This window comes from Periplaneta americana, chromosome 8 (assembly GCF_040183065.1).
Source record: "Periplaneta americana isolate PAMFEO1 chromosome 8, P.americana_PAMFEO1_priV1, whole genome shotgun sequence".
NCBI lineage: Eukaryota > Metazoa > Arthropoda > Insecta > Blattodea > Blattidae > Periplaneta > Periplaneta americana.
In genome coordinates, this window is record NC_091124.1 from 50,499,199 (window position 1) to 50,522,082 (window position 22,884).

The 22,884-nt window shown below is 34.0% G+C and overlaps 1 protein-coding gene across 9 annotated transcripts in view; it reads left to right on the top strand.

The window, feature by feature from the left end:
• The window catches only part of hlk (hulk), a 279,558-nt gene that overhangs the window by 232,675 nt on the left and 23,999 nt on the right, over positions 1-22,884 (top strand). For 6 of the 9 annotated variants that reach the window (XM_069832862.1, XM_069832859.1, XM_069832860.1 and 3 more), the window contains 4 exons: positions 8,401-8,541; positions 11,691-11,879; positions 14,481-14,618; positions 21,893-22,048. In XM_069832862.1, the coding sequence (XP_069688963.1) occupies positions 8,401-8,541; positions 11,691-11,879; positions 14,481-14,618; positions 21,893-22,048 (624 nt within the window). The remainder of the gene's footprint in view (positions 1-8,400; positions 8,542-11,690; positions 11,880-14,480; positions 14,619-21,892; positions 22,049-22,884) is intronic. The other 3 variants (XM_069832864.1, XM_069832867.1, XM_069832868.1) reach the window with 1 other exon arrangement.

Consider the following 22,884-nt stretch of genomic DNA (forward strand, 5'->3'; position numbering starts at 1 on the left):
TGAGAATAAATCTTCAATTACTATAAGATATCTTTTATAATCTACATAGTCACTAAATTTCATTATCAAGGAGCATAAAATAGGACAATTTTTTCTGAGCTAAATTAAGTCAAACTAAGCACACTTATATTAAACTTATATATAAATTATACTTTGGTTTAACATAAGCTATTTATAATTATATCGCAAGTACAGAGCTTTCTGCTTGGGTCTGGGACGGTAAATCACATGCCTGCATTGCAGGCAGTATGCAACATGTGGCATAGGCAACATCAATTTCGATCTGTAACCTCCCGCATACTCCAATAAACAAAACTCTTATTAATAATAGCATGTACACAGTTATATTTTTATTTCATAACAGAGGTCTGCATCGGATGTTTTCGCTCGAGCACCAAGTAGTTCATAGCATAATCCGATAGGTAGCGCACATGCATGATGGGTAAAATTGTCGCAAGCGATAAATCCTCGAACGGTATAAGCCGAGCGTTAAATATTCGTTCTTGTTACAGTGATGAACTGTGTAGTAACATCATAAATGTTTATCATTTAACTAACCTCCCCATAGTACAACTACAAAACTTGCTTTAAAATGTAATATAAATGTTGTAGGTAAATGTTCCTCCCCCCCCCCCCCACAGAAGTGATTTTGTTTTTGCCATATCTGATAGATGTTATTGGATGTAAATGTAATTATTATAAACGGAGAGCGCAATCACGATAATGCAAGAAATGTATCAAGTTTTCTGGTAATAATAATAATAATAATAATAATAATAATAATAATAATAATAATAATAATAATAATCTCTAATAAAATTAGTGTATCAATCTTTGCGTCTGTAACAGCTGTGCAACATGATTATTCGTTTTATTATATTTTCTGTGACGTTATCTCTGTACTAATATTGTTATTAATTTACTGCTATATAATCATATTTTGTAAAACGTTTCTACATTGTCGCAGTATATAGGCGGAACACTATGTATGGACCTATCATATAATATATGTGGTAAATCAAATATTGAATAATTATTAATTAAGAATAATAACTGTATATCGAAGTTTTTCATACTATTTTATTTATAACTTCATATTACTGTTTTGGTATGTTCCATTAGACGTTTGTCATAAACACAGAAAATAAAGCCTTATTTTTACCGTATGAGTAAAACATATGTGTATCTTATCTGTCGCCTTCCATACAAGATAAGACATGTCGGTGAGATGACCTTGTACTGTGCTTCTATTTATTACGAGCGTATCACGACCAATCTTATCTCACTCGAGCGTGTGACATTCGACTGAGTTCAAGCGAGCAATTTAACTCCAATGCAGCACTCTGTTTCATAATGAGTACTAATCTGTGTTACAGAAGTTGTTAAAATTCTTAAACTACAGCCAATTTGTAAGGTTTCAGTCTTAAAAGTTTAACACCATGTCTGGACTGAGGTTTTTGAAATGCCTACTTCCTGTGAAACATGACAAAAAGATTTCTTTGGAGAACATTTCCATTAATGCACAATTTCATTGAGTGTTTGTTACATTACAACCCTCCATTTTGACTTTGGAATTCTAGTCTTTAGAAATTCTATTTCATTTAGAAATCTAGGAAAAAGTTGTCTATTTCTCCATTTTGAACTGGGATGCCAGGGAATCTCTGTCTAAATTGTCTACACACGTCTCGAAATAAGCCGACTTCCACACATGAAGGATTCACAGAAAGAACATCCTAAGTAAATTTTCTTAAATTTTACAAGGGAGCATTTTTTAACTTTAATACACTGCTAAGACATTACTAATTTACATCGCATTTAGTTTAAGTTACCATGTTACAATGCAGGCTTTTTGTCGTTCTAATGTACTAGAAAGATAGTTCACTTTATGAGCTAGAAGATGGGACCAAAAAACAAAAATACCGGTGAACAAAAAGTGACTTACCATGTTCTTTCCATGGATCCTTCATATGTGTCTATGTAAAAAATTCTTTATTCTAGCTTGAACTTATCAGCTGGTATTTCACATACTGAAATGACATTAGAAAGAACTAACACTAAAAGTAAAAAGGTAAAAGGTAAAGGTATCCCCGTAACATGCCATGAAGGCACTTGGGGGGCATGGAGGTAGAGCCCCATGCTTTCCATGACCTCGGCACTAGCATGAGGTGGTGTGGTCGTCACCACGCTCTGACCGCCTTTTACCCCTGGGAAAGACCCGGTACTCAATTTTATAGGAGGCTGAGTGAACCTCGGGGCCGTTCTGAAAGTTTGGCAACGAGAAAAAATCCTGTCACCACCAACACTAAAAGTAGCAGTACATATTGATCTTTAGAGACTTATCACTAGGGGGCAGATGTTGATGACCTAAAAATCTACTTCAAATGATCATTAAAATACCCTTAAATTAATGGAAAAATGACAAAAAAATGAAAAGAAAATGACATTTAAATATTATTCACCGTACTCGCACCACAACTTCTTAAAAATTAGTCATCTTGTATCAATGACTGCCCTGCAAATCTCGGAGAAAGGAGGTAACTTCCTGGAATTTAGCTAAGATAAAGGAAAAGAACATGCAACATAATGAAGATTTTAAGGAAAAACTTTAGATTTTAATGAGGGTTTACAATGCGTTTCAATCAGGGGTGTCGGTCAAAGCCCTCACTTAAACTAAGCTGTTGTCAAGCATTTTATATTACGTCCGTTGTGTGAAGTCAAGCCTTCAGTGGAATGAGGGATGGACTTTAGAGTCTGTTCCAAACTATAAAACTCAAACTTCACTGTTATTCACTTATTCAGTAGGTAATTACTACTGACCTATTAGCTTAGAAAATAATTTAACAGATGTATCAGTAAAGAAGAAAGTAAAATCCATTCCAAATGATCTAAAAGTTCTTCAAAGTATTAAAAATGACCAAAAAATGCCGAAAAAAATATAAAAATTACCTATTAGTTCAAAAACGTCAAAAAATGCAATATAAGAAATTATTTTTTTACGTTGATATTAACATAGAAAGGATTTCTATATTAATAGGCATCGTCCTAATGTGAAAAATAAGAAGATGACTTTTCATCAACATCCACCCCCTACTTATGACACTGCACACTGCATGATGAAAGCAACTATAGAACTGAATAGAGTAAAATGCACACGCATTACGTGGCATTGAGGTGTTGTGTGATCAGTCGATTGCAATTTGGCCTGATCTCTCACCCAGATCTGTTGGAAAGCGACATTGACTATAATTGTGGATTGATATTCGCATCTGGTAACTTGCTCAACTGTAGGTCTCTTCTGAATGGCGTTTCACGAAATCTGGAGTTTCTCAAGGGTCAGTGCTAGGTCCTCTACTATTTACGATATATATTAACAGCGTGACAAAAACCATACAGCACTGCAGATACCACTTGTTTGCTGACCAGTCACGAGGCATGCATGTCTGGTGGAGAGAGAGGTTCTATCAGTCCTACTAATGCCCGATTTATGTATACTATGTGAGATTAAGCCTAAATTATTGGGAAGATATAGTGTCTCAAAATCTCCCCCATTGCTACGCTTCTACGAGTAGTTAGTATTGTGTAATACGTGGATGTAAAATAAAATTGTAAATGCCTCTAATTTATAACTACAGAATAAAAGTAATTATTTAATACTCACTATTGCACTGTCTAACAGCTATTCAAAATTAAGACAAATGATTTCTGCTGTACCATATATTATACAGTACCAGTATATGTCAGATCACACTCTCTTGCACAGATAAAAGTGTAGCAACATATACCGGTAACCAGTTTATGCATTACTATTTTTCTTTTAGTGCATTATTAACTGATAGAATTCAATTTGTAAAAATATATGAACGACATGTTACATTGCTTATGTTTCATTGCTGCCAGATGGTCTCAATATTATTTTAACTGCATAAAGTTGTTGAACAGGTTTGGTGTATGTGTTTATGAGCTTTTTATACTTACTTAGCTATGTTATTGTTGCTTTAATGTTTATTTTATTGTCATGTCTTTTTCTCTGTGTTATTAACACTTATTTCGTACGTTACACTTCTGGTAAAGAAAAATGTCTAATAACACCAAGCGACTAATATAGTCATGGTATAGACTATTTTACATCCTATTATGGTTATTTCAACAGTTTTGATAGTGTTAAATGAAAATTTCATGTTTTTTGTACAAAAGTCAATATCCTGATAGATACTCATAGGCAGCAAATTATTTTTAAGTTGCTACCAGTATCATACCTTTTATTCGAAAGTATTACAATGCTTATTTACTAGTAAATTGTTCGGGTGTACCATGAATATCATGTTTTATCGCACATTTTCAATAAACGATAAAAACAAATTTTAATAAATTAAGATTATTAATATTTCTTATAACTATGTCTAGTGATATAAATAATTCTTTAATTTTAATGGTGTGAAAATAGAAACATAATTGTGTAAGATAGTTCAAAGCATAACACACTTATGGCTCAAAGTGATTATAAAACTTATTGTTTAATGACATCAGATTACTATCACAAAAAGTACTTTTAAAATATACTTGTAGGTGTCTAACAAACCAGACATTTTCATTTGCACCATTCTAATTAAGAAAGAACTACTGCCCATTGTGCAGGGATGAAAATGCAACTTAAAAAAAAAAACATGTATTAAAGTGCAGTTAGCTTGACTGCGATAAATAGGAGAATAATAATTTAGTAGCATTTATAGCCTACTGGGAAGCTAGGGGAAAAATAATTAATGTCAATATCCTAGATAACCACTAGCAACCAACCAACCATAATTTATTTTTTGTATTACCGTATATTACTTTCAAACTAATTATGTATAAAATGCTGGTTCACATTTATCACCAGATTAAACTTAGATTCGGAAATAAAATTTCGTATTAATTTAATTGAATGTAATGAACAATGATGGGCAACTTCAATATAACATTTCTTGTTACATTATAACTTACACAGTATTACCAATAAATGAAGATGATAAAATGATAAATTAGGGACATTAAATAAAGTATATTTTCTCAGTTTAATATTGAATATAATAGTTACCTTAAATTAAATAATTGAAGGTCTAGCTTTGTTACTCAGTTGTACACAGTGGCGATTTATAGAGTCCACAGCATCACCTGGGAATGGCACCAACATGGTAAAATTATGCATGATTCATAATATAAGTGATCTTCATTTGTATCAAAGGTAGAACTGTAATAAGATCTGAGTGTAATTTAATGTACTTTTAAATTCCTGACACTTAAGTGCATGCAGTGAGTGATTGTAATTAGAGTCGAAAGAGGTGCCACTGTAAGACTTTATTTTAAAATTTATTTTGCTTGGCTCCAGTAAAAAATGAACTGTTATAACATGAAGTTAAATTTAGAATATCTATTACTTGCTATCAGTAAAGCCACTTTCTCTTCTTCTTTTCCTTTTCCATACAGTAAACCATTCTTACAAAACATATTTTAACAGGCATGTTCATAAAAATGTAATGAAATTATGAAGTGTGTTTGTAATTGTGTTTGTTTGCATGTCTGTTAATTGCTTTTTTGTTAATTATTTTCTTTCCTTCAACAAAATACTTCACATATTGGCATTCATTTCAATTTTTTTTTGTAGCTTTTCATATTCCAGGAGGTTTTTTATCTCATTCATAATTTCCCCCCCCCTTTTTTTTTAGTTTCTGTCTGAATTAGTTTTCCGATTATTTGTAATTACTATGGAATTAAAATATAGAAGAGCATCAAATAACTAAAATAAAAACATTATGTGGTCAAGAATCTTGTTTTTTATATAAATACTATCACAATTCCTTCAAAAGTCTCTTTTTAATTCGTAATTTAGTAAGTCAGTAATCTTCGATAGGAGTAAAACTTCATTTATACAAATAAACTTTGTTTCTTTCATTTTGCTTTAAAATGAATGAAAATACATACAGACAGCTTCCTTCACCTGTTCCTTCATCCTATAAACAAGCGCTAACATGCTGATCTCCAGTCAGGTGGCCCAGGTTCAATTCACGGCCAGGTCATGATGGAATTTTGGTGGACAAAGCAAACATTGCAGAGGGTTTTTTCCGCTATTCTCATTTACTTTTATTATCCTATCAACACTTTCTGCCTTCTCCTCATTTCATCTATCATCTGCAGCAGTTAAAAATAGGCTGGGGTGAAATCTTGAGGTTAGTACAGGTTTCTGATGCTGATAGAGGAAGGGCTTGGGACCCTAAGGCTGATAGTCATCCGAGAATGAGAGCTGACTGCCAGGGCTGATGTAGGATGACCCATCTGTCAGCACAGGATTCACAAGTGCCATCCAGGTCACCTGTTGTATTTGAACAATCATCATATACAGGGTGTTTTCGGGCTAGTGTTACAAACTTTCAGGGATGATGGGAAAGGGCACATGTATCAATTTGAAATAAGAACCCTGGTCCGGAAATGACTGAGTCGAAAGTTACAAACAAAAATAGTTGTGTGGAAATGAAATAATTTTATTCCTCTGTACACCTTATTTATGTGTATTTATCCGCACATCTTACACATACTGTATTCATCTGACGTTGTTTACGTTGTCTACTTACAGTATTCCATTCAGTGCGCTGTCCGAGGGGTGGGGACAGGAAACTACACTAAAGCAATGCAGATGGCGTAATGTGTAACAGACATGGTTGGTCCTGATATGCACGTCTGTAGACAGCAGTGTATGTGTACAAGTTGCAGTGTCCAGTCAATCAGTCCTAGTGAAATGGAGGAGTACACAAGAGCGGAATATGCAGACATGATATTCGAATACGGATGAGCCAATGGGAACAGTAGACAAGCTCACAGATTGTATTGTACAAGTACCCACGTAGGAGACATCCGACCCATACCATATTTCCATAACTGTTCCAAAGGTTAAGGGAAGGAGGGAACGTGGTGTCAAATTACAATTCCATTTCCACACAACTATTTTTGCTTATAACTTTCGACTCAGTCCGAACCAGGGTTCCCTATCTCAAATTGATACATGTGCCCTTCCCCATCATCCCTGAAAGTTTGTAACACTAGCCCGGAAACACCCTGTATATAGGATGCACAATGGTGCAATTCAAATCTATGTGCAAGGATTCACCCTGGGTCTGGCCCTCGAAAAGCCAAGCCATCCTGGAAGACAGTATAGGTTTACAGTGTCCCCTATTTGTGTAAGCCACCCACGCCAGTCATATGCCAAATGAACATTTAGCGGAAAGCAAGCAAGCAAATTCTGTAAGAGAAAACCATTGGATGACAGTTCACGAACAACAGAAAATTATTTCCAGGTGAAAACCCTCTTCATAGCCCAGACACAATTGACACTTCTTGAATAAGTTTTGGGATACTTTTTGAAGTTGAGCTGGTGTAATCCTTGTTATCACAGCCCAAATATCGTCTTTTAATTCTTTTATCATACGCAGATTATTTTCATACATCTTTCCCCACAAATAAAAATCACACATATAAATCAGGCGATCTCGCAGGCCAAAAATAAAAGAAATTACTAAAGTACCTGAGCTGAATTTATTACCGGTACTTCATTTGTTCATTGGAGCCAAGTTAATTTGCACTTTGTATAAATTTGTCCTTTTGTTGAAACTGGATATTTTATGGCATCAGATATAATTATACTATTTAGTTCATTTACATAAAAACAAAACTTAACATAAAACAACAGATTTAGTAGCTAAATCCCTAAAAATTAAGTTTTACTCCATTCTGTCTGTGTTTTACGCCCTGCATTAAGACAGAAAACTAGGCTCTGTGTGGCATGCGTAGTACTTTGTAGTTTCTCTGTAAAATCTAAGAAGATTCTAACCTACATTTCATAATCCACTAACTAAAAAATTACATGTTAATAAATATTAATCATTGGAATAAGAGTAAAGACGTTTTGTTTAGAATACTAAATTCTTTATAATATTATGCAGGTCTATAGCCTAACTTTTAAATGGGAGAGACTGGTCTCGTACAAACATCTATTTGTTTTTATTTTTGTTACATTACACACAGTCATGTACAGTAAAGAACATAACTTTTATTCTTGCATTTATTCATGTATTATAGGAATCAAATGATTAAAAATTTAAAAGAAATGTGTCCCTTAAATATTTTTATTGAGATGTTGGCTTATTCTGAAATATGTTGCTCCTTCGATTATTTCAAGTTCATTGGTCTAATAAATTAAAACTATTTATATTTAGCTGCATTTTTATGTACGGTATCCGACTTTTTGTGATTATAAAGATTTGGAAATGTCAATGCTGTGTCTTTAGATATTGCGAATGACTCGGAATGTAGATAAAGTTTATACAGATAAGAAAATAATGATGTTACACTTTTCTCATGATGTTCTTGCAGGTGACATTGATGACGATGAGGAGATTTTGGACTGGTTGACAGATCCCGAGAATATGGAGCTTACTGATCACATTGAACGAGTCAACAGAAAAATGTTCCAAAAAATACGACAAACATCTGATTACATAGCCGTATTCTTCTGTGAGTATATCTTACTTACTTATTTACAAATGGCTTTTAAGGAACCCTCAGGTTCATTGATTGTCACCCTCACATAAGGCCACCATCGGTCCCTATCCTGAGCAAGATTAATCCAGTCTCTATCATCATATCCCACCTCCCTCAAATCCATTTTATTATTATTCTCCCATCTACGTCTTGGCCTCCCCAAAGGTCTTTTTCCCTCTGGTCTCCCAACTAACACATGAGTATATCTTATTTATTCTTAATATTATGAAGGTGTAAAAATAATCAACGTTATACTGTATTTACTTTGCAGTAGGGAGGCATTAGTTATTCAATGTAGGCTACAGTATCTGTTGTATTTTATGATCATGGCATCAGAGTTTAATTAGGGTTACCGGGTGTCCTATTTATCAGAGCATGCCATATTTTGAAGGTCTGTCTTGCAATCCATATTTGTTTTGTTATATGTCTATAATTTGATTAAACAGTCCTCAACATAGACAGGGGGCACTTCCCCCCCCCCAAACTCGTCTGCACTCTTTTTTTTTTTCTATTTGCGTTAGAAAATTTTGAATTTAAAAGATCTTTTTTGCTTTTGTTTAGGATTAAGTTTCTGTGCTTAAATTGATGAATTAATGCCTTCAGATCATGTGTCTAGACTATAATAGACCTATTTATTTTTAATTTCTGAATGTATAAGAATTTCTATACCTCATTTGTGGAATGGAAGCAGTGTAATGTTTCTTTTCTAACAGTCTGTACTCGTGTGTTAAAAGTCTGCAGGTGTTCAGGCCGCCACTTGGAGAAATATGAATAACATACTGCACAACAATGCAGAAAAAAGAAAAATAATCCCGGTATAATGTGCAAACTTAAAGACGAAATTAAATAAAATAATTAGAGTTTATATTTCATATGATATCTTCAAGAAAGTAAACTTCATATAAAAAAGTTTCTGTTAGCACTGTTACGTAGTTTTATTGATGTATGCATGTGTTTCTGTACGAGAGAGAGAGAAAGAGAGAGATTGTTTTAAGTTATGCCCTATTATAATTTCAGTAGACCTACAGTTCAAGTCCTATACAACTCAGTCCGAAACATCGCGGATATGGATGTAACACCACAGTCACGAAGCTTGAGTTGATGAGAGTATTAGGAACAATAGACTGTGCCAGTACTGTTTCACATTGTATGTGATGAGGAGATAGTATCGATCCTAGTGGTTAGCAACTATTTATGGATGCATATTTACTACGTATTGAGCTTCGTGACTGTATATACTAGACTGTGGTACCAGTAACACTGTAAGAAACATGCCCCCGAAAATACTTTTATTAAATGATCATATCCGATATACTGTACTACGGGGAGGAGATAAATGATGTCTCCCATAACCCCGTTATATCAGGATTCTATGATTTTGCTTTGCCCCCCCCCCCCAAGCAAACTGTTCTCTCTCTGCCTATGGTCCTCAACTCAACTCCAGATCAGCAGGCAAACGTGCTACCACCTGAGCTACGTCAATGGCTATCATCATCATCATCATCATCATCATCATCATCATCATCATCATCATCACCATCACCATCACCATCACCATCATCTTCATCTTCATCATTCTTATTTTGTGTCCTTTTCATGTAGAGGATCGATCCATATATCTGTCAATTTGTGCTTTATTAGTTGATATCTACTCCCATTAGAAACAGTAAGTTACTATGTTCTTTTTTTTCTTTTTTAATTTAATCAATCCACCTCATTCGAGGTCTACCTCTGAATCATTTACCTTTCAGTTTCAAATTTAACATTCTCTTAAGTAATCTATTTTCCTCCATTCTTTTTATATGTTCAAACCATTTCGATTTCTTCCTTTCTATATTTGAAGACCTCCTTCGAATAAGGATGTAACAAACAAATCTATAATATGCTTTTCAGGAGAAAAGAAAATAATTTCAGGAGCATATTTCGTTAGGCTTATTTTTACTAGCAGAACCATTTGATTAATCAAGGATACAAGTTTATTCAGCTATTAAATACATTCATTTATTGTTACAAATAAATGCTTCAAAATTACTTTTCCCACCGAAGTCACATATTTCATTAAAAATATTGGAGTGCAAGCGGTCAAATGACTTTATTGTCAAATGCCTGGCATTAGAAAACAACAACATATTTCATTAATTTGATGTTACATCCTTTTTCGAGGAGAGTCTTCATTTATCTAAATTTTTTATATACTTAAAGTAACTCTCATCTTCTCATGCTTTATTCTGCCCTTTTTGGTTTACCCTAAAATTCCACGCAAAAATTTCATTTCTACAGCTGGAAGTAAATTAATTTCTTTTATGAATAATTTCAAGGAAAAATTGTTCCGGGACCCTTCACTTAGCGCACGAATGCTCTCTCGGCTGAGCTACCCCAGGAACTATACACGACACCATCACAATTTTTCCCTTATATCCACACAACTCAAATAGGCTGACAAGACGCCAGAACTTAACTTTGAGTGCACACAAATACTGTGTGACTTAAATTGTGGCTTTCTGTTAACGTACCTTCAGTAACGAATATATTATGCAAATCTGGCTTTCAGGTAGAGCTATCGCAGGAACTATACACGACACCATCACAATTTTTCCCTTATATCCACACAACTCAAATGGGCTGAAAAGACACCAGAACCCAACCTTGAGTGCACACAAATACTGTGTGACTTAAATTGTGGCTTTCTGTTAACGTATCTCCAGTAACAAATATATTGTGCATATTTCCAAATGTCATATGCATATGTAAGAACTGGTTTAAAATAACTTTTGTACATAGAAAGTTTATGTTTTATAAGTATATCTGCGTTCCATACTAAACTTTTAATCAACTTACTGTATATACATTGGGGCACAACAGTATAAATTAAATCTCTCTCTCCCAAAGACTGTGCATGTGTAAGGAGCCTGACACATTAATGAATTGCGAATATATGGAAGAATGTAAGAATCTAGAATTGCTACGACAATGAGCATCTCACAACTTTATTGGGGGAGACTAGAAAGCAATTTTATGTAGTTTAATTTTCTACACATATAATAATGATTAAATTTATTGTTTAGTACAGAATGTGATGTGAGTGTCCCTCGCATGCCTGTTAACACGTTACCTGTCTTTAGACAGTGACGACTGCAAGCAGTGCGGCCGAGTGCTAGCCGAGATAGAGCACATTGATGATGAAGCCGATGGAGCAGGAATCAACTTCGTCAAAATCGACGATAAGCAGATGGCTAAAGAGTTTGGAGTGTTTGCACTCCCTGCCGTAGTATTCTTCAAAATGGGATCAAAGGAGCCTGTTATTTACGCAGGTAAGAAACCTTAACATGATATAGCAAGGTACTGATTGTGGCACACTCAACAAGCATGAAAATCTCACATACGAGGGCGGTCCCAGAAATAATGCACACTGCACATGCGCTTTCATATCCAGGGATATGCGTGGTTGTTATTTATTATGTTAATAGTGAGAGTTATTTCGAACGATTCTGTGCAAGTTCAATTCAGAAGAAAGCAATAAGAATTATCACAGAAGTACCAAGCAAAGCACATTGTAAACCACTGTTCATGCAGGAGTTCATCTTAACAGTTGTTAATGAATATATTCTGGAACTCCTTCTTTACATCAAGAAAAATCTTTATGGCTTCACCAGTAGGATGGATAAACATGAGTATAATACTCGAAATAAAGAAAAACTGGTCATACCATTTTGCAGACTATCCAAAGTTAAAAGTAGTCCTAACATGTTGGGCTGTAGAATGTTCAACATATTACCACAGGAAGCACAGGAAGTGTCACTTGACATATTCAAAGTCAAAGTGAAAACGTGGCTTCTTAGAAACCCATTCTATTCTGTGCAAGAATATTTTGAATTAGAAAATCAAGCTGTAGATATTTTTTAGACTTCTTTCTCTGAATTTTATTATTATTTTGTAATATATTAGGAAATTCTCATAAATTGTTAAGTTAATTCTTATTTTATTGTATATAAAAGGAGCAAATAAAATAATATTTGTGATCAGTGTGTTACAATTTTCATCTAGATATTAGCCTATTTTTGATAATCTTGACTCTCAATTGTAAACTCTAAGGAGTATTTGTGCTCATTTTGTTTTATGTTTAGTGTTGTAATAGAAAAATTTTCATTTTTGCACGATAATTTCACACGTGTAATTTGACAATGTCATTAGCTTTTGCTATAACGACAGGTAAAAATACTATACTATACTACTAATTAAATTACCTAAAAACTTTTTTTGTGTATAAGCGATTGAACTGGACGACAAAATCAGTCAGGTCACATCATTGTCTGAGATCAAAGATTGTTCATTGAAATAAAGTCTTTACGTGGATGTACACCGCCGGAAATTTATGAATTGCTTCGAGAGAAATGTGTGGTGACTCTATACGGTAGACCACAGTACCATTTCCAAATGATCTCCACATGTCTCTGGAGATTATATTGCAACAGAAGACAACCAAAGCAATGGAAGACTGAAATCATCACCGGACTTCACTACAGAGATAATTGTTGCCAATGTTTTGGAAGAAGACAGACGAATGACATGTGCAGACATAGCCCATAGGAAACTGCGCTAAACTTCGCCAGAACTGACTACAGCTATTGGAGTCTGGTGTGCTGCTTCTCTACGATAATGCAAGACTGCAAATCACCTAGCCAATGAATACCGTATGACCAATTACAAGTGGCAAACACTCCCTCAGCCAGCCTACAGTCCGGACATGAATCCACCTGACTATGATCTTTTCCCGAAAAATCAGCTTCGGAATCAACTTTTTGCAATATTAAATGGTCTGAATACAACTGTGACCTAACATATCCTAGACCTAAACTTCAAAGGAGAATTAAGCAGCATCCAGAAGCTACCACAACGTTTGGAAGTAGTCATAACACTTCAAGGGGACTATTTTGAACGATCTTAATATAAGTGGATTGAAAAAATAAAATTCAGTGGCGTAGCCAGCGAGTGGGCCCACCCAAAAAAATTGTGAATTTTTTGCGTTCCTTTTTAGGGAAAACATTCAACATTAAAAATAAACCATGTATCCAGAGTAATAGTTACAATCGATAGAATTAAGATGAGAAGTCAAAAATGCGTTCATTTCTTCAAGAGTCAATTTAACTGTATTAGATTCGGCCTAAAAATTTGTCTGGCAGCGATAAAAAGAAGGATCCAAGCTGTGGAGGCTATTGATTGTTAAATCAGCTAGAAAAATTTGACACCTTATTTTATTTGGTACTGTATGTTTAGACGGTATTCTTGCTCTTGCAAAGTCATTATCGGAAGCAGTTCAGTCTCCAAAAATGGATATTAGTAAATGTTCGTCCCTCATTAAGGGAACGATAGATTGCTTTTCAAAGCTCCGAAATTAAGAAAATTTCGAAGAATCTCATTCCAGTGCTGCTTTCGCAGAAAGGACTTTTTTCTGCTTTACAACGAATAAAAACTTACACTAAGACAACCATGTCAAACACAAGCAATTTTATCCATCAAGAGGGAGAAAAGTTGGGATTTGTTGAAGGATTCATAATCAGTGATCATAAATTCGTTGCTAGGAAATCTCGATGACTCCAGCTTCACCTAATGAAGAGTTTGTATAGATATGCCTTGCATGATTGTGTATCATAATTTTGCATGCTATTAAATAAGACTTCCGAGAATGAGTTTTAAGAGTTGACAGCAGCGGTGTTTTCAGGAGATGGGTCAGGTGCTTTCTAAACCCTGCATATCTGGCCCACCCAAAATAATTAGTCTGGCTACGCCACTGAAATGCGTGGCAATCAAGTAAGTTTGTGCATTACTTCTGAGATCACCCTCATATTTTATATTAAAATAAAATGAAGTGCTAGGAACTTGCCAGTACTGGAAATTAAAAAATTTATTTACAGGAGATTTGTACAATGAAGAGCAGCTATTAAATTGGCTTCTGACTCAGAAGGATCCTTCAGGCGAAGTCATTGAGGCTCTGGAAGGAGATGACCTTAGAAATCTTATTGCCGACGAAGATTCAGTGGCTGTTTACTTCTGTAAGTTATCATTTTATTCATGTAATCTGCACAAATTTCAAGTAACATATAAAACAACACTAAAATAAATTATAAGTATAAATGTTCTGTAATAAGAGTGTAATATGATCTATAACTCATAACAATGACCTTTGTTAATCTGTTCTTGAATTAATCTTTTTTATTTTTGTTTAACGCTTCACCAGGTCTGTGATCTGATAACACTACAAACTGAGAATTTTGAGAAAATCAAACAAATTTGTATGGATGTAAATACATACTGTACGTTAATTTATGAACAAGCTGTTTACATCTTAAAGTAAAACACAAATGGAGACTAAGAAAATGTTTTCAGAAGTAATATTTTTTATTGTGGTGCTCATATCACAGACTTATTTTTTGTAAATTATATACATTTTTCCTTTACTTTTATTTTGTATAATTACTTTCTATTATATAAAATATAATTACTTAAAATGTAAATATCTGTTTGACATTGGTTTATAGATACATTGAATAACTCCAGACATGTTTCATTAATATAATTTTCCACGTTTGTATCATAGTAAATCATTAGGGAAACTAATTACTTAAACTAATATATAATTTGTATAGTAATTAAATTATGTATTTGCTTCGCATTAGGCAGTATGTAGCGAATCGAATTCGTAACAAAATCTGCTAATGAATTAAAACTTAAATTATTAATAAATGTATTTATACATAATGATATAATCTTCTCACGAGAATAATTAATTTGAAACTTAAAGACTATGCTTGATTAAGTCTTTTTCTTTTTAATGAAGTCTCTTTCTTACAGCTTCAATCCGTACCTCAGTAAACCCTTAGTCAGCTGAATCGCTTTTTGATCCTCAAGAGTTTTGTAAGAATCTGTGTTCAAAATGAGCCACATCAATTCGCGAATTCAAGAACCTATTGAAAAATGAAAGAATATGATAAAAGGCTGTTCTTTCTCAATATTGTGATGTGTTTTGAGATACATATAGCGTACAGTGTGTAGAAACTAAAGTCATAACAAAGTTCGTGATTTATTGTTTTATTAACACCTGTTTTAGGAGAAGATAAATTATATACTGGTATTTATGTAAAGATTATTAATTTTCTGGTCCTAAACATGGAGTAAGGCCACAAGGGAAAAAATCAAAGGAGAAAGATTCAATCCGGTGTTGTGGATTAGCCTCAGTGTAGCTCAGTGGTAGAGCACTCAGTGCGTAGAACTGGGAGTCCTGGGTTCGATCCCCGGTGGCGGAGTGAATTTTTCTCCGTTATTAACCAATAAAAAGATAAATTATAGTATATTTCAAAGTATAATTTAAGGCCATTAGTAACAATGTGCATGTAATATGCAGCAATGCGTGTCCATGACGGCTGTTGTGTATACAGCAAATAAAAAGCAGCTTTAACACTGCGTGAGAGCAGCAATTGTGGGTTCAAATCCCACCTGGGGCATAGATGATTGTCTGTTTTCAGTTTAATCACCTGTGTTGTCAATTTCAATATTATATTTGTCTCATTGTCCGTCTGATTAATGTGTGGCTAATGTAGAAAAAGTTTAGATAAGGCACAGAAATAGATCCTTTATCGGGTTGTAATGACATGAGAAGTATGTGTGTTCATTTAAATACTTACTTACTTACTTACAAATGGCTTTTAAGGAACCCGAAGGTTCATTGCCGCCCTCACATAAGCCCGCCAGCGGTCCCTATCCTGTGCAAGATTAATCCAGTCTCTATCATCATATCCCACCTCCCTCAAATCCATTTTAATATTATCCTCCCATCTACGTCTCGGCCTCCCTAAAGGTCTTTTTCCCTCCGGTCTCCCAACTAACACTCTATATGCATTTCTGGATTCGCCCATACGTGCTACATGCCCTGCCCATCTCAAACGTCTGGATTTAATGTTCCTAATTATGTCAGGTGAAGAATACAATGCGTGCAGTTCTGTGTTATGTAACTTTCTCCATTCTCCTGTAACTTCATCCCGCTTAGCCCCAAATATTTTCCTTAGCACCTTATTCTCAAACACCCTGAACCTATGTTCCTCTCTCAGAGTGAGAGTCCAAGTTTCACAACCATACAGAAGAACCGGCAATATAACTGTTTTATAAATTCTAACTTTCAGATTTTTCGACAGCAGACTGGATGATAAGAGCTTCTCAACCGAATAATAACACGCATTTCCCATATTTATTCTGCGTTTAATTTCCTCCCGAGTGTCATTTATATTTGTTACTGTTGCTCCAAGATATTTGAATTTTTCCACCTCTTCGAAGGATAAATCTCCAATTTTTATATTTCCATTTCGTACAATATTCTGGTCACGAGACATAATCATATACTTTGTCTTTTCGGGATTTACTTCCAAACCGATCGCTCTACTTGCTTCAAGTAAAATTTCCGTGTATTCCCTAATCGTTTGTGTATTTTCTCCTAACATATTCACGTCATCCGCATAGACAAGAAGCTGATGTAACCCGTTCAATTCCAAACCCTGCCTGTTATCCTGAACTTTCCTAATGGCATATTCTAGCGCGAAGTTAAAAAGTAAAGGTGATAGTGCATCTCCCTGCTTTAGCCCGCAGTGAATTGGAAAAGCATCAGATAGAAACTGACCTATACGGACTCTGCTGTATGTTTCACTGAGACACATTTTAATTAATCGAACTAGTTTCTTGGGAATACCAAATTCAATAAGAATATCATATAATACTTCCCTCTTAACCGAGTCATAAGCCTTTTTGAAATCTATGAATAACTGATGTACTGTACTCTTATACTCCCATTTTTTCTCCATTATCTGTCGAATACAAAAAATCTGATCAATAGTCGATCTATTACGCCGAAAACCGCACTGATGATCCCCAATAATTTCATCTACGTACGGAGCTAATCTTCTCAAAAGAATATTGGACAAAATTTTGTACGACGTCAACAAAAGTGATATTCCTCGAAAGTTACCACAGTTGGTTTTGTCCCCCTTTTTAAAAATAGGTACAATTATGGACTCCTTCCATTGTTCTGGTACAATTTCCTTTTCCCAAATAGCAAGTACAAGTTTATAAATTTCGCTATATAATGCACTCCCACCCTCTTGTATTAATTCTGCTGGAATTTGATCGATACCTGGAGACTTGTACTTTTTCAGATTTTCTATCGCAATTTCGACTTCTGAAAGCGTGGGTTCGGGTATAAATGGCTCAGCAGTTTGTATTTCAATTTCGTCCCGATCATTTCTATTTGGCCTATGTACATTTAGTAGTTGCGCAAAATAGTTTTTCCATCTGTTTAGGATTGATGGAGAGTCTGCAAGCAAGTCACCATTCTCATCCTTGATCACGTTTAGCCTTGGCTGATATCCGTTCTTAAATTCCTTTATACCCTTATATAAATCTCGAATGTTTTTATTCTTACTATTTGTTTCTACCTCATTCAGTTTTTCCTTCAAGTAACCTCTCTTTTTATTCCTAAGTGTACGACTTGCTTCCCGTCTTTCATTGAAATAATTATCTCTCTTCTCCTCAACTGGATCCTGTAAGAATTTCAATTTTGCCTGTTTCCTTCATTTAAATAAAGGAAATAAATCTTAATGCGCAATAAGATACGGAATAAATGTCGGTACAATGTCATTTTTAGGCTACGCAACAGTTTTTATGCAGACCATACAAGTATACTGGCAGCGACCATCACTTTGGCAGACGAAACATGCAGCATAACTCTTGGTAAAGAAGGTAAAACTGGGTTTTTATTTTTCCATTAACATCAGTATCAGGACATACACTTTTCATAGCAGTTGCTGTGAATGTTCTCTGTATGCATCTAGACATATCTGATATGTCCTTAAAAAGGGCGAATTTATACGAAGAAATAAAATTGTTAAAGACTTTTGGAGAAATTTCTCTCATTACTGTCTTTCTGTTCTTCTAAAGTATGAGAGTGTTATTTCCTGGTATGGTATTTTGTCCTTTAAATGCTCCTATGAGTAAAGATCTTGGAACGTGGGATCGGGAGAGCCATTTCAAGCCCCATATCTCTTCGTTAGCATTCGACTTCATGTCTAGAACAGATCCTTTACTTTTTTTTTTTTTACAATTCGGATGTTTCTTTTTTCTACAGTGAGTCATTTTCACGTAGACCTACTGTAGGAATACTAATGAGATAATCGCTGTTCTAAGGTGTAGATACAATCACTAATGTATACAAGCTTTCTTTTTGAGTAGTTCTGAACCCGATTTTTGTGTTTAATCACAAAATTATACACCACATTTCAAACTTACGGTAACACTTTCATCTGACTATTATAAGTAAGTATCAATGATGCAGTAACTTTGTGCACATAATTTGTTTAAGAAACTATCAAAGCCTTATCGGCACATTATAAACATTCAATGTGAGAACTCCTCGTTACAAGTGTACTTAAAAACAATAGTGAAATTATTGCCGTAATCTCTCCAACATACAATATTTCTGTTTATGAATGTAATCGGAGTAATTCAAGGTCTTGGGTAGAGATGGCACATAAACTGCATTCCTTTACATATCTCCAAAGAAAGAAGTCACATGGTGTTAAGTCTGGTGACCTGGGAGGCCAAGGTTACTGAATCTGTTTTTGCATGCTGCAGAATGGAAAACGATTTATGTTGCCATTTTTTTTTTTTTTTTTTCAAAAAATATTTCCCATGACAACAGATATAATAAAGAAAAACTTAGAATTTGAAACTTTGAAATTTTGATTTAAATGACATGTACCATGTTCATTTCCCAATAATCACATGAAAGAGTTTATTGAAACATGGTGTATATTAACTGCATAGGTTCATTATCGGAAGTTATAGCGCGTGTTTTTCAGGTAGAGGGAAGGTCTCCATCACTATTCAATCTGTTTGTAGGCTGTTGCATAGCTTAAAAATTACACTGCATATTGTAAAATAAATTGTGAGAATTACTCCGCATAATTTTATTTTTATTGTCTTTTCTTATTAATCATTCTGTCTTTATGTTTTTCAGTTAAATACAGTATCCCACAATAGAATGCTCATAGATTAACTAAAAGATGTGAAAATTTTGAATTGATAATCTCTTGTTAATATGGATCTGACCAGCAACGAATTTTCAAGAAAGTTATAAATAATAAACCTCATTTTTAACATTCTTTTCATTACTATTTAGTTTTCACGAATACATACTGTAACACTACATTATGAATTTACCATATAATTTATGCCTCATAATGGCCATCATGATTGTTGAGACATCTTTGAGCTGTTTCTGTAAGAGAATGAGTACCAATATCCCTTATTTAGTATTTTAATCATTTTTATTTGAATATCACATTCTATTATTTTCTGCAATAATTGGACCTTTGTGTTTGACTAAGTAGCTTACACAAGATGTTTTGTGTACGGTACCCTCAGAGGAAGTAATCTGAAGATATATCTGGTAAGGTTGCTATTAATCTAATGAATCACTTCGACCAATTCAACGGTCTACAAAGTTTCTTTACAGTGATGTAGTCATTTGCTTGCTGACAGTTGACCATCATAGACTGTGTTCACAGTATTTCCTAAGTAACATGAGTAAGTTTTATATTAGTTTTTTCTAATTATTGTAATCTTTATTAAGGGGTTAGGTACACCTTACAGCAGTAAAATTTTTGAAAATATTCAACATTTTTTCCTCCTTTACTGTATCTTGTACAATAATGAAAATTAGTATGTGTAAAACACAGTCCTTCTGCTATATGAAAAAAAAAAATTACTATTTTAAAAAAATGATTTACATTTTTTTTTCAAAACTCAGTTCACTATACAGTGATGAAGCATTTCCCAAATAACTCAAAAACTATCCAACATTCTGTGTTTTGTGTGTATGTATGCATCTCATATCTACAATGTGATGCAAAATCACATTTAAAAAAATGGTCAAATATCAGTATTTTCTTCTAACACAAAATAAAAATATATTATGTATTAAGGAATGTAGTTGATAGAGCATCATATTGTAAACATGAGTTTCAGCAATAAAATAGAAGACAGAGAACATGACAAAGTTAACAAGTTTATGAGTTATGAGGGAAACGTCCACACCTGTGGAGTAACGGTCAGCACGTCTGGCTGCGAAACCAGGTGGCCGGGTTCGAATCCCGGTCGGGGCAAGTTATCTGGTTGAGGTTTTTTCCGGGGTTTTCCCTCAACCCAATACGAGCAAATGCTGGGTAACTTTCGGTGCTGGACCCCGGACTCATTTCACCGGCATTATCACCTTCATATCATTCAGACGCTAAATAACCTAGATGTTGATACAGCGTCGTAAAATAACCTAATAAAAAAAATATGAGGGAAACGCTTCATCACTACACAGTAAACTGCAAACATTTTGAATTTTGAAAAAAAAAATATATATATATATAAGTAATTTTTTTTAAATCGTAAAAATATTTTTTTCATTTAGCGGAAGGACAGTGTTTTACACATACCAATTTTCATTATTGTACAAGATACAGTAATGGAGGAAACATTTGGCCCTGGGGTGGCAATGCCCCCCATGTTCCCCGTATCTCCGCCTATGAATCATAATAAATTATATTTTGGAGGTACACTATTTAAATTTAATATGTATCTAACAAAGTTTTCTTATAGTGCAAAGAGTTTCTATTAATAAATCAATAATATAGCTAACATAATCGGAATATGATAAAATATATTTCCTCTTTTGTTGACAAACTGGTACTGTTCAGACCATATTAACAAAAACCTAGCCATCTGTGCAGCTTGATTTTGACTCCAGCTTCCCACGAATATAGGTTAGAGATGTCTTTTACCTCTTTAAAAAAAGTAGAGGACTTTTCTGATCAAAATAATCTTAAAAGTCATGCACATCTATCGCAAGACTTAATTTGCAGAATTAATTTTTTTAATATCTGTATAAAATACAGTACTAAACATCTGTCATGCGAACAAAAAAAATAAAATTATTGAATCAATAAATTTAAAAATATTAAAAATGGTTTTCGAGTATGTATATAGGCATTAAGTGTACGAATTGATGGAAGTTACGGAGGCCATTTTGAACACTGATATACATATTTTTATCATATGTTATATCTGTGTGATTCCTTACACGGCTCAGAAATGTTCTCAGCATGTAACAACTTGTATATACTTTCTAATAAGCATGCATATATTCAGGTAAGTACAAAAATAACACTACTTTTAATGGGTAGGATTCAGTAATGCATCCATTCCACATGATTCGTCCTGTTATGGATTGCCGTAGGGAACAAGACTTTCTGTGATCTTTGCAATTCCAAGCAATTTCGCAAACAACTGCAGAAAAAGAAAGAGAAAGAGGGAGATCACCACCATGAACATCACGGGGGTGCTGAGGGGGAAGAAGGAAACCACACTACTGGCCCCGAAGGGACTTTGGATGGTATCTCTTGAACCTGCCACTTCCCTTGCATTACCAAAATTGTCCGTACATTTTTTAAAGCCATAAAATTATAGCCCAGGAATTATTACAGCAGTTTGAATATTTTACTTTAAATACGATTCAGAAAATAGTATAAAATTAAATTCTTTAACATTAATATCATAAATACTAGTACTATAGTATTTTAAACTAAACTTAAAAAAGATCTTGCTTTCTAAGCTGTTATGTAAAGGGCTATTTCATTATGGCACTGCCTCAGTTCCTATTCTTTCTGGACCTAGCATGGGCAAATGGTTAGTCATAGTCCTTGTATCTCCTATTTCGAAACGTCCCGGGATCCTCTGCATGCATACTGTATATTAGGAGAAATATGGCAAGATATACAATCATTTAAATTATCCTTCCATCACCCTCTTGATCAGATATGCACGAGTAAAATATGGTGTCATCCAACCAGTGTCTGTCTGTTGAGTGTTTGTAAATTGTCTTGGTAGATCTTACAATTTACTTTCTCAAATGTTCGTTGTAGCTAGTTTCCTGCCTCCATACTAGTAGGTGTTAAACTGTAGATTTTCGTTTTATTTATACATTCCTTGTTTTGTCTGATTTTAGATGGATGAAGGACAATTTTTTTATCCTTAGTTGTAGTTAAGTCTTATAGTCAAGAAAATACACAAATTGTTTTGTTAAATAATGTTCATTTTTCCGAATTTAATACATAAATGTTATTCATTTAGTTATATATAATATGTATTTTTTTAATCTTTAAAAGCGAACTCGTCATGATTAAATTCGATATTAGATTTTTGGAATTTTGAATTATATTCCAAGAACTC